The sequence below is a fragment of the Toxorhynchites rutilus genome, chromosome 2, assembly GCF_029784135.1.
Source record: "Toxorhynchites rutilus septentrionalis strain SRP chromosome 2, ASM2978413v1, whole genome shotgun sequence".
Lineage (NCBI taxonomy): Eukaryota > Metazoa > Arthropoda > Insecta > Diptera > Culicidae > Toxorhynchites > Toxorhynchites rutilus.
Window position 1 is genome coordinate 61,977,967 of NC_073745.1, and position 12,074 is coordinate 61,990,040.

The 12,074-nt window shown below is 42.9% G+C and overlaps 2 protein-coding genes across 2 annotated transcripts in view; both read left to right on the forward strand.

Moving 5' to 3' along the window:
- The first annotated feature begins 368 nt into the window (after window positions 1–368).
- Window positions 369–2,038, forward strand: LOC129770964 (tenascin). The gene is made up of 7 exons (XM_055774174.1): window positions 369–594; window positions 670–806; window positions 878–1,013; window positions 1,088–1,231; window positions 1,288–1,602; window positions 1,676–1,816; window positions 1,882–2,038. Exons 1-7 carry the CDS (start codon window positions 531–533, stop codon window positions 1,956–1,958), a joined length of 1,014 nt encoding a protein of 337 aa, XP_055630149.1. The 5' UTR covers window positions 369–530; the 3' UTR covers window positions 1,959–2,038.
- Window positions 2,039–2,232: 194 nt separating this feature from the next.
- Window positions 2,233–12,074, forward strand: part of LOC129768586 (cytoplasmic dynein 2 heavy chain 1) — a 35,392-nt gene continuing 25,550 nt past the window's right edge. Inside the window, exons 1-6 of the mRNA XM_055770332.1 lie at window positions 2,233–2,328; window positions 2,389–2,887; window positions 2,942–3,072; window positions 3,130–3,362; window positions 3,421–3,520; window positions 9,902–11,937. Of these exons, the coding sequence (XP_055626307.1) occupies window positions 2,292–2,328; window positions 2,389–2,887; window positions 2,942–3,072; window positions 3,130–3,362; window positions 3,421–3,520; window positions 9,902–11,937 (3,036 nt within the window). The 5' untranslated portion in view covers window positions 2,233–2,291. The remainder of the gene's footprint in view (window positions 2,329–2,388; window positions 2,888–2,941; window positions 3,073–3,129; window positions 3,363–3,420; window positions 3,521–9,901; window positions 11,938–12,074) is intronic.

A 12,074-nucleotide genomic window follows, 5' to 3' on the forward strand; every position in this document is an offset into this window, starting at 1 on the left:
CTATACAAATAGGAGTTTGGCTCCTTTAAACTTATGTAACTGAGCCTGTAAAAATAAACGATTTAATAAAAAAAAAAAAACTAACTTCACGTATGTTGGTCTTTTTTTACCGCTTGAGAAAGAAATTTAAAAATTTCAGTTGCCACCCGTTATAAATATAATGCGATAAATGTCTACACTTTAACGTAATCATATTCGTTATTTTATGTTATGAACCATCATTTTTAGCTCTTACTCTCTTTTAAAGTCTGGCTATCCAATAAACTGTGGTACAATCCGCTATACTGTGGTTTCACTTATAATCTATTTCACTCGCACCAGCTGTTGTGTGACCTTTTGGAAACAATGCTCTATTTACTACGATCGCATTCTTCTCCCAACTGAAGGTTTGCACTCTTCAACCTCAGAGCCATTGCTATGGTGGTAGCTTTACCGTAGCTCCCGTTGTCCGCGTTCTCTCTGCCCGAGACAATCACGTGGTAGAAGTTTTAATACCAGAACAAGCGCGTATCAGCAAATTAGTAAACAAAATGTTAAAAATTGGTATATTCTTCCTGGTCTGCCTGCCATTTCTTCAAATCGCGAGATCTGATGGTAAGTTAGCAATACTTTTTTTTTCGTCACGGATGACCTTCACGTGATGTTCTTCTCTCTCCCCCAAAACGGCAGACATCATAGATGCGTTTTGTGAAACCGATCATGATTGTGAGACGTTCCGGACCAGCGCGGTCAATGCCACGTGCATCAATGGATCCTGCGAGTGCGTGGAAGTGTCTAGTGGTAACTGTACCAGTTGTAAGCCAGTGGTAAGTTTTCCCGTGAAACCAGAAGGTTTCTGTTCTGGTTCTAATGGGTTTTTCACTTTTTTCCGAAAAAGGTTTTCAAATCGGCCAACCAGATCGGTGGCCAGTGTCCATGTCACGCGGAAAACTCCGTCTGCAGTGAAAAAACACAGCTCTGTGTTTGCATGGATGGCTACCAGCCGAGCCGAGGAGGGAAAAAATGTATCGAGAGTGAGTATCAGATTGGTTGCTTGAGATTTCATGTTAGCTTATGTCTAGCAATGTTTTTTTTTGTTTTGACACAGAGTTCGTTCCACTTGGGAAGCCTTGCGAGATTGATGAACAATGCTTAAGAATGGACCATTTTTCAGTGTGCGACCCGGTTGAGCTGAATTGTACCTGTTCCCGTCATTTTGTGTCATATGAACACAAGTGCCATTCGATTATCGGTGAGGGAATGCATTTCCATTGGATAATCCGTTTTGTGATAACTTATCTCTTCTAGCGATCGCTACCAATGTCACATGCACTCAGCCCTCCGACTGCTCTAACCAAACAGCCAACTCCATTTGCTATGAGAGTCAATGTATCTGCGATACAGGCTTCGTAGCCAATGATGAGAACACAACATGCTTGGCGATTTCCAATTACGAGCAGGCTTGCATTGATACGAATCAGTGCATCGCACAGCTCGGTGTTGGATCGGTTTGTAACGCGGGCAAGTGTGTATGTAACGAGCAGCACTTTCCGTTTCCGATCCATTCACACGATGCTATAGCGGCGCAGAACAGTATACGCGTGATTTGCAAGAGGAAAGTCGGTAAGTTTCGACTCCCTAATCTCCCTGATATTGGAGAGTTATCGCCTTAATCTCGAATGTTATTTCATTTCAGTGCATGGTGCAAGCTGCAATGACGATAAAGACTGCTACGCGTTCCATCAAGGACCCCACGAGCAGACAATGGAATGCTTCATGGGTGAGTGCGTCTGCTCCTCAGGGTTCACCGTAAAGGACAACATATGTATAAGCAACAGTAAGTTTGCCACCAGCAATATCGAAATAACAAAAATAATTTACCCTTCCCACTTTTCTCAACAGGTGGCTCGTCAATCAAACACGGTTCATGCCTGTTGACAGCGCTGTTATTTATTTTGTTTGCCACCCATGCACAGTAACCGAAGTTACTCGCCATCGCTCACTCACCAATTAGTGTTTTGATATTCATGTTTGTTAATAAAAAAAATTACATACATAACATCGACACGTGTTTTGTTCTCAAACGCGCAAACTCCCGTCTTATTTGTTTGTTTGTTTTGACGCTTGTTGCATGGCGTTTGTTTGCAAACAAAATCGCCGGTAGTAGCAACCGACCACGTGCTGCTTCCGTTGTCGAAGGGATCGTTTCCCTGGCAACCAAACATGTACAACATGAAAATTTTCAAATGAAAACTAGATTCGATGGTGAAAGGACCACTTTTTAAAAGTATCATTCGTAAAACATAGTAAATATGGTAAACCGCTACAAATTTATCCACGATACTGCAGGTGAGGTTATGTTTAGGTTGCAATCCTATTGTGTTTCAAACTTTTTTCATCCGAATTCAGTTGAATTCTTCAATGCTACCACCGTGGAAAATGCGGATATTATCAAAGATTTCCTGGAGAACGACGACGTTACCGTACTGGCGGCTGTGTACTGTGACGATGAAATAATCTTCCAGAATGCCGTCCCCGTTGAGGAACAGTACTGTCTGCTGTTCTATAAAATCCCCAACATAGACCACCACAAACACAGCGAGCAGCCCAAAATTGGAATGCTCACCCTCGAGGGTGGATTGGCGAAATCAATCTACAACTCACTGCAGCGCGTATTTTCCCCATATATCCTCAAGCAATCCGAATATTCCGTCGAAGTCAAGCTAATTCTTCAGAACCTACACTCGAACCTCGGTCTGTCGCTAGGCTTGACCGAATCTGGAATTCTGTCAATCCAGGATGAGATTGCATTCTGGACACAGAAAACAAAAACCCTGCCGACGAAGGCGGATAGAGAGGCGGCCAAGTCTTTTGCGGCTATTCTGGAGAAACTCGATTCCCGTTTAAAGTAAGTTCTTTGAGTTACGTTTCCGATTTATTGTACTGGAGTCCGCCTTTTCAGGAATAACGCCCACGGGAACCTCAGCCAGCTGGACGACTTCATCGATGTTTGTCAGTCCCATCTGGATGAGATATGGCGCTTGCCGAGTCACTACCCTCAAAATCGCATGTGCAGCATTTTCGACATCATTTGTAAGAAGTTCGCCGCTTCCTATTGTTCAAAGTGCCCTAAAACCTACCACATTGCAGCTACGCACGTCGTCAACACGTGCACCGAGCGACTGTCCGAGTTGGACATTTGGGACATTGGGTCTGTCTACCTGGACGAGGCCGTCAATCACGTGAAGGAATCGCTCGAGTGCTGGTATCAAACGTATGATAGTTTGACGAGGCTCTTCTGGCCAAACTATGAACTGCACGTCTGGATAGGGCCACCGTACACATCCAAGCAGGTGGACAAATTTCGTACTCGCTTCGCGGAGGTTTGTACTGGGCTGATTTCATGTAATATAAATGAGTGAAGGACCACAATCGTTTCAGATCATGGATGTTAAAAATGCCAAGGATATCCTGTATGCACTATTCTTCGACAGAGAAGAATACTTTCTAGATACAAGTGAAATCGCCGATCCTTTCAGAGGTAAAATATGAGAATTTCTCATACTATTTATTTTATTTTATTTAAAATAAGATTATATTGGGGTACAAAAAAGTTCTGTAACTTTGCAGTAATGGGTACAACACAGAGTTACTTATGAGGTGAAGCAGTAGGCGGAGTATATTTGGATTGGTAAACAAAATATGGTGTCGTCATTATTTGCATTCAATATGAAATGTATGTGGAAGAACCAATACAATGCTGAAAAAACTCACGGTTTCATGATATTATGACACAAATTGCTCATGGAATCTAGTAACTGATTGTTTTTTAATAGATGTCTGTATTGTGATTCCATCATTTGAGGCAAAAAGTTTAGAGAACAGTCGTATTCTTAGTCCTCGGGAATAGAAACATTGTTGAAATGTTGCTTAATTGTAAACTATTTTTCTCAAATCACATAAATCGGCACTGTGAGCCTTGAAAATATTATCATATCATCGCGGAAATAACGAAAGTTTGTTTGTTACCAATGAGGTACATATAGAGGTGGAGCAATAGGCGAAGGGTATCTGTATTGGCAAGCAAAATATCGTGTCGTTATTAATTGCATTCAATATGAAATGTATATGGAAGAAACAAAACAATGTTGAAAGTACTCACGGTTACATGATAATTTGAGCCAAAATTCTAATGAAATCATTCAACTGGTTGTTTTTAACAGATGACAACTATATCGTGGCTTATTTCGATTATTCATGTGGTAAAATGGTCCAGAGAACGTCGTATACTTAGTTCTCGAAAGCAGTAACATTTTCGGCGAAATTTTTGAATAATTGGCAATTATTATCTCACAACATAGACACCGACACTGAGAGCCTTCGAAAGATTCATAACGGTAAAATCATGAAACTTCGTTTGTTTCTATGATCGTGGGGGAGTGAAAATGGCAAATGGAAATATTACTTCTATCTGTCTTTTTCGACGTGATTTCACGAATATTCACTCCACGCTATCACATTGGCCTCATATTCAGCGGGAGCTCTACAATAATGTACGTTTTTAATTGATAAATTATTTCCTGAAAATACCATTCTTACATTGATGCGGTGGGCAATCAAAGATAAACACAACGAATGACGTCACTATTTGCGAAATAGTTGTAGCAGCGCATACTATGTCGCTCGAAACTCGACCATCTTCATTACCTTTTCTCCAGGACATTGGTTTGTTACTATGAAGGTGAGAGAGTGAAAATGACACCCAAAAATATCACTTTTATTCATCTTTTCCTACTTCATTTCACAAATATCCACGATTTGTCACAATTCGAAAAGTAGCTATGATAGCGCATGCTATCACGCACACTACGCTCGCAAACTCTACCATCTGCTCTATCTAATATTCCTGCTCATGAGGTACAACTTATTTTGTTCGAAGAATTTACTGTAGTAAGCTACACTTTTCTTCTTTCCTTAACCCTCCTATACTCGCGCATCGTTTTGTCAGACCGAGAAATCAATAATTCGTTCATTCCTCAGAAAATATCAACACTACGACTTTGCGATTTTCTCTAGCTTCGTTATTCGTCGTTCGTCATCGTTTAGCGTATCGCATGTGTTGGTACAAAGGGGACGTGTGCCACTTTTTTAACATTTTCAGTCTGACACACCGACGCGAGTATAGAAGTAACTTTTTTGGACAAGTGCCTTTTTTCATATTCTAGAATATTGTTAAATGAAATGTATAAATTAATGTTAGTGGCGTGGAATATTTATTTAATATAATGCATAAGATCATTACCGGACTATTCTTATTTGATTTCAGTCCCTTTTGTAACTGGATTGGATGGATCCATATATTAACTATTCGTCGATATAGCAAAATATAAATTTTTGACTTTCGTACAGTTATTCGCTAAATATAATGGTCATACATATACACACTTGTGAAAGAAGAATTGTTAACAGTGAACTATAAACTAATCGGTAGCTTATAGTAATTTTTAACAGTTACAGTTTCGGGGATATTTTTTTTATAACGGACAATATGGACAAGAAAACAAGAAAACGAAAAGGAAGTTCCTAGATCCTTTTATATCACCATTTTATGCCCCATCTAAAAAAAGGCATTAATTCTCAGTTTACCAAGAAAACAGAGACAATGAATATTAGAAATATGCAAACTTTATATTCCAGAACCTTCATCATTTGGTAATTATCTAGTATTATACATTCTTCTCTTCGACAAAAAACCCGAAAAACACGCAACAACTGAATGAAATGTAAACAATATGTTTGTTTCGAGCATGTTGTTCTGCTATGTTCTGATTCTTACTCCAATGAAACCACAATCGATTAATACGTTTTTATGTTATTTTATACCTCTCTATACTTCCATGAATTATATTCAGTAGCTTACTTTTAATTAATAACAGTGAAAAATTCGAGTTTCGTTATTTATGTTGGAGTATCAAAGATTACTCTATTTTGAGGAGACTGAATTAGATGACTGTTAAAATATAACAAAGACGAAGAAAACATATTTTTTGGAGTTTTTCATTCAATCATACCCTCTTCTTAAAATAAATGCCAATACAGTCTGAAAAATACACAATGGCAATATTACAGAGAAGTTCAATTTTCGGTCAGTGACACCGTGCGCGAGTATAGGTGTTATGATTTTGCACGCGAGTACAGGAGGGTTAAGGAACGTACAGATTTCGCGTTAAAAAAAATCGTTTATCAAGACGACCCATTTTTTCGTGATAGAATGAGACAAATGTTTTTGGTAACGTTGAGCATAGTGCATGGTGTTGCTCATAGTAGATCACTCGGGGCCTCATCTACCAGATGACATCAGCTTCTTCTCACAGATAATCGCTTTAGCCTGAGAAGTTGATGTACAGTAGGCATTGGCCCTTCAGTTTTATGTAATTAGAGTTGTCTTCGTCCCCCGCCACTTTTCAGATGCAGATGGTCCTTCTGGTGTTGCCTTCGGAGCAATTAGTGACGCTTTTAGGGGGTATTCTAGCACATTAAGGACAGAACGTTTTGGAGCAAACTTGAACGCTTCATTTGTTCGGATTCCATGAATGAGATCATTTCCTTCGATGTGGATGAGACGAAGGCGAGCCATCGGTAGGCCTTGTTAGATTCTTGGCAAACCAAGAATTCAACCCTCAAGTGTAGAAAACACGAGTTATTTCGTAATCCATCCGTAACAGATGGAACGCGAAACACGAGAAATCTCGTGAGCGGTCCGCAATGTGCTAGTGTAGAGACACTAATTTCGGACACGTTTTTTCGAGCTCCGTAAAAATAAAACAAAGAATATTTTTACCATCCATTATTTCATTATTTATTCATCTTTCTTTTAACAATAAAACAAAAATTGAACGGAGAAAAAATATTTATATTTAGAATAGTTAAAAGCTGATGAAGTGAGTGGGTTCAAAAAAATTTGTGTCATGGCGTACACGATTCCAGCCCTTCTGGTTATCTGAAACAAAAAAATCGAACAGGTTCTGAATCAGTAAAGATGCCGCTATCGCATGAACCTCGGACAAATCAAAAACATCTTTTTTGACAGAATTGCGGCCGTTTGAAAAACAAATTGTGGTTTAAAACGTTTTTTTCTTACGTTTATCGATTTTTTAAAAACAGTAAAATTTTAAAAATACTATTTTCGGAGGTTCATTTATTTACAATGATTCAACACCCCATTGAGAGATTAGATCATATTCACAACTTTTCGCCAATAAACCCGATCCATGACTGCACTTCTCCAACTATCGGCTGTACCGATTTTTGCCAAGTTCTGCTCCACTTGATCAAACCACCTCGCTCGCTGGGCTCCTCTCCTTCTTGTTCCTACCGGATTCGACGCGAACACCATCTTTGCGGGGCTGCTGTCCGGAAATCTTGCAACATGCCCAGCCCATCGTAATCGTCCAGCCTTGGCAACATTCTGGATGCTGGGTTCGCCGTAGAGCCAGTGTGTGGTTCATTCTCCTTCTCCATACTTCTTTTTCCTGTACACCACCGTATATTGTTCTGAGCACTCAGCGTTCGAAAACACCAAACGCTTGTGAGTCCTCTTCAAGCATCGTCCATGCTTCGTGCCCATAGAGAACAACTGGTCAAATTAGGGATTTGTACATGGTACACTTCGTACGGGGTCGGAGTTTATTGGACCTCAAGGATTTGTGAAACCCATAGAAGGCACGACTTCCATTAACTTCCAGCGATTACCCAGTCTTTCCACTCCTCCGGTAGCTGTTCTGTGTCCCAGATACTGACTATCAACCGGTGCATACACTCTACAGGTTTTCCCGGGCCTCCTTTGAAGAGCTCCGCTGCGAGGCCATCCTTACCAGCTGCTTTGTGGTTCTTTAGCTGATTCATGGCCTCCTTAACTTCACCTATCGTCGGGGGTGGTACATCGTCATTGTTCACTGCACCGGTGTAGTCCTCCTCAACGCCGTCTTAGTCTCCTGTCTGTACGCTGTTCAGGTGTTCATCGTAGTGCTATCTCCACCTTTCAATCACCTCACGTTCGTTCGTCAGGATGCCTCCTTTCTTGTTGCTGCACATTTCGGCCCGCGGCACAGAGCCTTTGTGCGATGCGTTTAGTTTCTTGAAGAACTTCCGTGATTCTCGAGAACGATAAAGCAGTTCCATATCTTCACACTCTCTCTCTTTTCCAGGCGGCGGTTTTTCCCGAAAGAGATGTGTTAACTGCCTTCACTTCAGTCTGTATAGTTCCACGTTTTTGTCGAGTCGCTCGTTGCAGCATGGCTGCGCGTGTTGCATACTTCTCGTTCAGCATCCGGTTCGTCTACCCCCGGTAACGCAGCTTCAAGACGCTGTGAGTATGTTGCAGCAACGTTCGGCTCCTGTAGTCGTCGTAGGTGGTACCGTGGCGAGCACTATTGTTTTATATTATTGACGACTGACAGTTTAAAACGCAGTTTGACCATTGCCAGGTAGTGGTCTGAATAGATGTTGGCGCCGCGATAGGTTCTGACGTCGATTATCAAAACGATCAAAACGTGGTCAATTTGTGTTTCTGTTTGCTGTGGTAATCTCCAGATGTAACGGTATTAGAGGCTGTACTGGAAGAAGGTGCTACATATGGTCATTTTTTTAAGGCAGCGAAGTCGATAAGTCTTAGGCCGTTTTCGTTGATTCGCGGATGGGCGCTAAACCTACCAATTACCGGTCTGAACTCCTCCGACCTGAGCGTTCAGATCCCCAATGACGATTTTGATGTCGTGTTTTGGGCAGCGATCGTATTCACGCTCTAGCTGCGAGTAGAATTCTTTATCGTCGTCGGTGCTAGCTAGAGGGGGGCTGTGGACGTTGATAATGCTGATGTTGAAGAAGTGACCTCGCATCCTCAATCTGCACATTCTCTGCACATCTGCACACACTTTCATCGGCCACCAGCCAATCACCCGTTTTTGCATCTCCCCCATCACGGTGAAAGCTGTACCCAGCTCGTGTGTGTTGCCGCATCTCTGGTAGATGGTATACCCACCTTGAAACGATCGCACCATCGAACTTTCCCAGCACACCTCCTGCAACGCTACGATGTTGAAATTGCGGGCTCTCAATATTTCCGAAAGAATTCGGGTACTCGCAAGGAAGTTAAGAGACTTGCAGTTCTATGTTCCTAGTTTACAATCTCCAGTCCATGTTCTTTGTGTGGGTCTAGTCCGATTGTCCTGTCTCGAATTTCTTTGTGAATTTCCCTGTGCGTTTCATTTTTATGGATGGCTTGCAGGGCCTGCACCAACTCCCTGTGTCGCCGGAGGACCGGCGTGCACAGCAGAGTCCCCGCTGGCACGAAGACAGTGATCAGCCGCCCCTAACATGGAGATCAGACGCTGTTTTGAGCCGCACCTCCATGGTGAACAGACGCTCGGATAAGCCCCCTTCCCTGTCAACATACGACCATTATCCCACCGGGGTTGGTTACCCGATCTTCACTATGGTTACTCGTACCCCAGCCGGCACCACGGGGAGGTAGGGATAGAAGTTACTGGACTGGAATGGGGTGTATTTTATACCTGAAGGTACTTGAAGTACCGATGGTACGCTTAGTCCAGTCATTTTCCAACGAATCAACGTAGGTATTACTTGCGTCATTTTTATTAGTAGTACTAAGTTGAGATTTCTAATTCCAAATAGCACGGCTTGAATGTTTTCTGAGTGGCAAGCTCTAGAATACGCGTGGATCACAGAGCAAGCCGGAAGAAATTTCATTGACGAAAAATCCCCAGATCAGAACGAGAATGTTGATCTTCGCTCTTTCCCACCCATTAAATTGACTGTTCTGAAACTCAGAATGCATTTCCTTCTTATGCTCACGAGAGGTTTCATCGATACACCTTTCTAAACGCTACTCTTTTGTCCCCAGAAATCAATATCTACGACTTGACACCGCTGGGCAACAAACGCTGGGAGGTCGCAAAAGCTCGCATGGAAACATCGCTGGCCAAGGTCGACGAAAACATTGTCAGCATTCTGAAGGAACAAATTTACGAGAGCATCGGAAACGCCCGACAGGCGATCTTCGTATTCAACCGATACAAGGACATCTTCAATCGACCCTCGATCCTCCAAGCCTTGGCCGCCGAACGGGAACAGCTTTTTCAAAACATCCCGACAATTCTGCGTGAACTGCGAGAGGTGCTAACGAGTGCAAACCATACCGACGAAGAGGTCACTCCGATCGTTTCGGAAACTCGCTGGTACCGGGTGGTAGCGGAAGTGATTGGACAGCTGGAAGCGGTCGCTGCCAAGATTCTTACCGATCGAGAAGGGTTCGACGGGATGCTGAAAAAGATTACCAGCTTTAGCGAGGAAATTCAGGCGATGATTCGGGCCAATTTTGAAACTTGGACCGAAAACTCGCTCAGTGCGATCCGGGATGGAGCGTTGAGTTTGCGTGAGAGCCAACCGGTGGTGGTCTTCGAAAAATCCGAGCGCCAACTCATGATCGTCACGTTTGGGCCAAAAATAGTTACATTCTGCGATGAGGCCCGGCATCTTCAGAACCTCGGCCTAAATCTAGATCCGGAGATACAGAAAAGTGTTAACCACTCGATGAAGTTCATTTCCTACGCCCGTAGACTGCAGCAAATAGCTGGATTTCACAACACAATCGGCGACAGGATGATACCGTGTCAACGTCCCATCATGCTGAAGAATGCGATGGAATTCTCGAGGCTTGTGAAGAGCGAGTCCGTGTCCTGGAACGACGAAGACTCCGTTGAACGGTACATTCAGAACTTGCAGGATGCCATCAAGCGATTGGCCACGGATAACAATCTGCTGACTGGTTATCATGAGCAAGCCAAGAAATATATTCTCAAACTCATGGAAACGGATTTGGTTCGACAAAGTGCGGTGTGGAAGGAAGAGATGCGTAATCTTCGGGAGATTATCTTCAATCTGGAGAAAAAGGGTTATACCAATTTGAACCCATTCAAACTGCATTGGGACCATCAGTTGTATAAGGTTCTCGAGTTTCAATATGTTTGTGGCTTGTTGGATGTTCATCAGAAACTTCCAGATATTCACGTAGACCTTGTGTTTCGTCAGCAGCAAATTCAGTTTCGCCCTGCTTTGGAAGAGATCAAGTGTAAGTACTACTCCCAGTTACGTCGGTTCATAGAAAAACCATTGGGCTTCAAGGGTCTGTCCGAGCAGAGCGCAACCATTTTCAAGGTAATGATCGAACGGAATGCACAGCATTTTTCCGTTCTTTACGAGAAGGCAGATATTGTGCTTCGGGAACTGTTAGAATTCCGCGACAGTTGGTTACCATGGGTAGCTCTCGGTATAGTTGATATGGAGCAAATGTGCACAGTTCATTGTACCACGTGGCAGCATTGGGACAACAATTTCCGAGCATGCAAGAAATTTAGCCAGCATGTAGCGCGAATTCAGCAATCGGAGAAAGAGATTGACTGTTTCGTAGTGAACTATGCGCCCCTCTGCTCCGATATCGATGCCATCAGCAGACGGTACTGGGACACGCTGGCGAACAGCTTGCGCACGTCCATCCTGGATAACATATCGGTGCTGCAGGAGTATCTCGCGTACTCCTTCCAAGTGCTCCAGAATATTCCCCAAGATGAGTGGGGAATCTCAGAGTCCAGTGCAAAGTACGAAAAGATTGTCAGCGAGCTGCCAAAGATGACCGAGATGGTTAAATCACTGCAGGGCAAAGACGGCTGTCTGGCAGGGTGGTGCAAGGAACGCGTTTCCGCGCTTGGTGGCATTTTGACCCAGTGGAATCAGCTGCAGCCGTTGATCGAGAACCACCAGTCACTACTGCAGGGTCGGTTGGATATAATCAAGGAAAACATCTTGCGGCAGATCAACGAGCTGAATAACGAGGCGGAAAAGTTTGCCATTCGATGGGAATCGACTGTGCGGGATCTTGAGGTAAGGATTGTTGTTTTGATGTGTTTTTTTTAAATTCAGGTGTAATATGTATGGTAAATATAAAAATCAGACCAAGAATCAAACAATTATCAGTAGGGGAAATCAGGGTAAAACCGACACTCTACGGATATCCTTAT